The sequence below is a fragment of the Echinops telfairi genome, unplaced genomic scaffold (assembly GCF_000313985.2).
Source record: "Echinops telfairi isolate 266 unplaced genomic scaffold, ASM31398v2 ScPeMD7_7459;HRSCAF=8497, whole genome shotgun sequence".
NCBI lineage: Eukaryota > Metazoa > Chordata > Mammalia > Afrosoricida > Tenrecidae > Echinops > Echinops telfairi.
Genome location: NW_022111359.1, coordinates 7,704,708 through 7,706,582, shown reverse-complemented (window position 1 = coordinate 7,706,582; position 1,875 = coordinate 7,704,708). Strand labels below are relative to the sequence as shown.

General features: G+C 44.0%; 1 protein-coding gene across 1 annotated transcript; it reads right to left on the bottom strand.

Moving 5' to 3' along the window:
* Positions 1-565: 565 nt before the first annotated feature.
* LOC101663876 (olfactory receptor 18-like) lies at positions 566-1,513 on the bottom strand. Its single transcript, XM_004714324.2, has one exon. It carries the CDS (start codon positions 1,493-1,495, stop codon positions 566-568), a length of 930 nt encoding a protein of 309 aa, XP_004714381.1. The 5' UTR covers positions 1,496-1,513.
* Between the last annotated feature and the right edge of the window lie 362 nt (positions 1,514-1,875).

The following is a 1,875-nucleotide window of genomic DNA, read 5'->3' as shown; positions in this document are numbered from 1 at the left end:
AGTGAAGATGTTGCCAAAGAGTAACACTGTCACCACACCTGTTCAACACTGGACTTTCCAGCCAGCAGCACCAGGTTTGTGGCTGCAAGGCAACACTGTTCACAACTGTCCGATTTAAGGGCGATGTCTGCTGGATGGCACACAAACCCCCCCAGGCCTGTGTGGTCCCTTGCCCCATGAGAGTTGGACCAGTGGCATGCCCTCTCACACATAAGTTGCCTGTATAGTTCTATTATATTCAAAATTAGGCTGGGAAATAGAAATAAGTTATGCTAGAGAATGAAGATTCTGAGTACATAAGATAGAGTTGTACATCTTACCAGGAAGCTCATCATCCCTGTAGCTAGAGAACCCCACATAGCTAGTTGGTCCTAAAACTTGGCATACCACATAATATTCCCACTATTTTATTAAAGCTGTGATAGAGAAGGAAATGTTTGGATATGGAAAACTTGAGATTGAAACCTATGAGAGCTACAACAATTATATAACCAAAGGAGCATGCCCTTAGATTTTGCCATTTTGTCCAACTCATGCATTAAAGAAATAGGCAAAACTGCTGATATTAGGCTGTTCTGTTGAGGAGTCTCTCCAGGGCTCTCTTGATATCTCTATTTCTCAAACTGTAGATGAAGGGGTTCAGCATAGGGGTGACCACAGTGTACAGCACTGAGGCCACTGCTTCCTTTCTGGCAGAAGATGAGACAACCGAACTGAGGTACACTCCCATACCTGTTCCATAAAATAAGAAAACAACTGACAGGTGAGAGCCACAGGTGGAAAAGACTTTGTACTTCCCTTCTGAAGATGAGATTCTCAGAATGGAGAAAACAATTTGAGTGTAAGAAAAAATAATTCCTGTGGCTGGAACTCCCGCAACAATGGCAGCTATGCAATATGCTAATATGGTATTGATGAAGGTGTCAGAACAGGCAAGGTTAAAGAGTTGAGGGGGGTCACAGAAGAAGTGGGGGACTTCCACATCTGTGCAGAAGGTAAGTTGTGACACCATTAAAAGATGCAGCTGGCTGTCAAAAAGGCTAATAAGAAATGATGCCAATGCTAGTAAAGCACAGAGGCGGGGGTTCATGATGACTGTGTAGTGCAGGGGGTGACAGATGGCCACAAACCTGTCATAAGCCATGACAGTGAGGAACAGGCTGTCCAGACATCCAAAGAGATAAAAAAAGGATACTTGTGTTAGGCAGCCCACATAGGAGATGGATTTGTTCTGTGTCTGGATGTTCACCAGCATTTTGGGGATTGTAGTTGAGATGAAACCCAGGTCAGTCAAGGATAAGTTGGAGAGGAAGAAGTACATGGGTGTATGAAGATGGGGGTCAGAGCTGACCAGCAAGATGATGAGCAGGTTCCCGGTCACCGTGATCAAGTACATGAACAGAAACAGCACAAACAGGAGCAGCTGCAGTTCTGGATCCTCAGAAAGGCCCAAGAGGAAGAATTGTGGGCTGCCTGTTAGATTCTGTGGCTCCATGTACTTGAGACAACTTTTGGAAACAAAAGAGAATCGAAACAAGTGGACAGGAACTCAGCACTGTGGCTGTATTTTGAACACAAAAAATGTACAGATAAAGCATGCACATTCACAAGGGTTCACACTTGAAGACCTAATACCCTATTATCCTCAGCTGTAGCTTCTTACTCAGCCAGAGCCTCTAAGGACAATTTCTTTATCGTTTCTTGTGCTATTCATAAGTACACACTCACTTTAGGGAAACTGGGCTCTGTTGGAATGGCAAAGACATTTAAGGTAATATATCCATGAAATCAAACCAACTGTCACTGGGTTGATTCTGACTCGTGGTGATCCTAAAGGACAGAGTAGGTAAAGTTAACCCTCGGGTTTCAGATGCT

Bases quoted from the DNA above. Each gene is read 5' to 3' on its own strand.
- LOC101663876 (XM_004714324.2), bottom strand. From the start codon at position 1,495: ATGGAGCCACAGAATCTAACAGGCAGCCCACAATTCTTCCTCTTGGGC.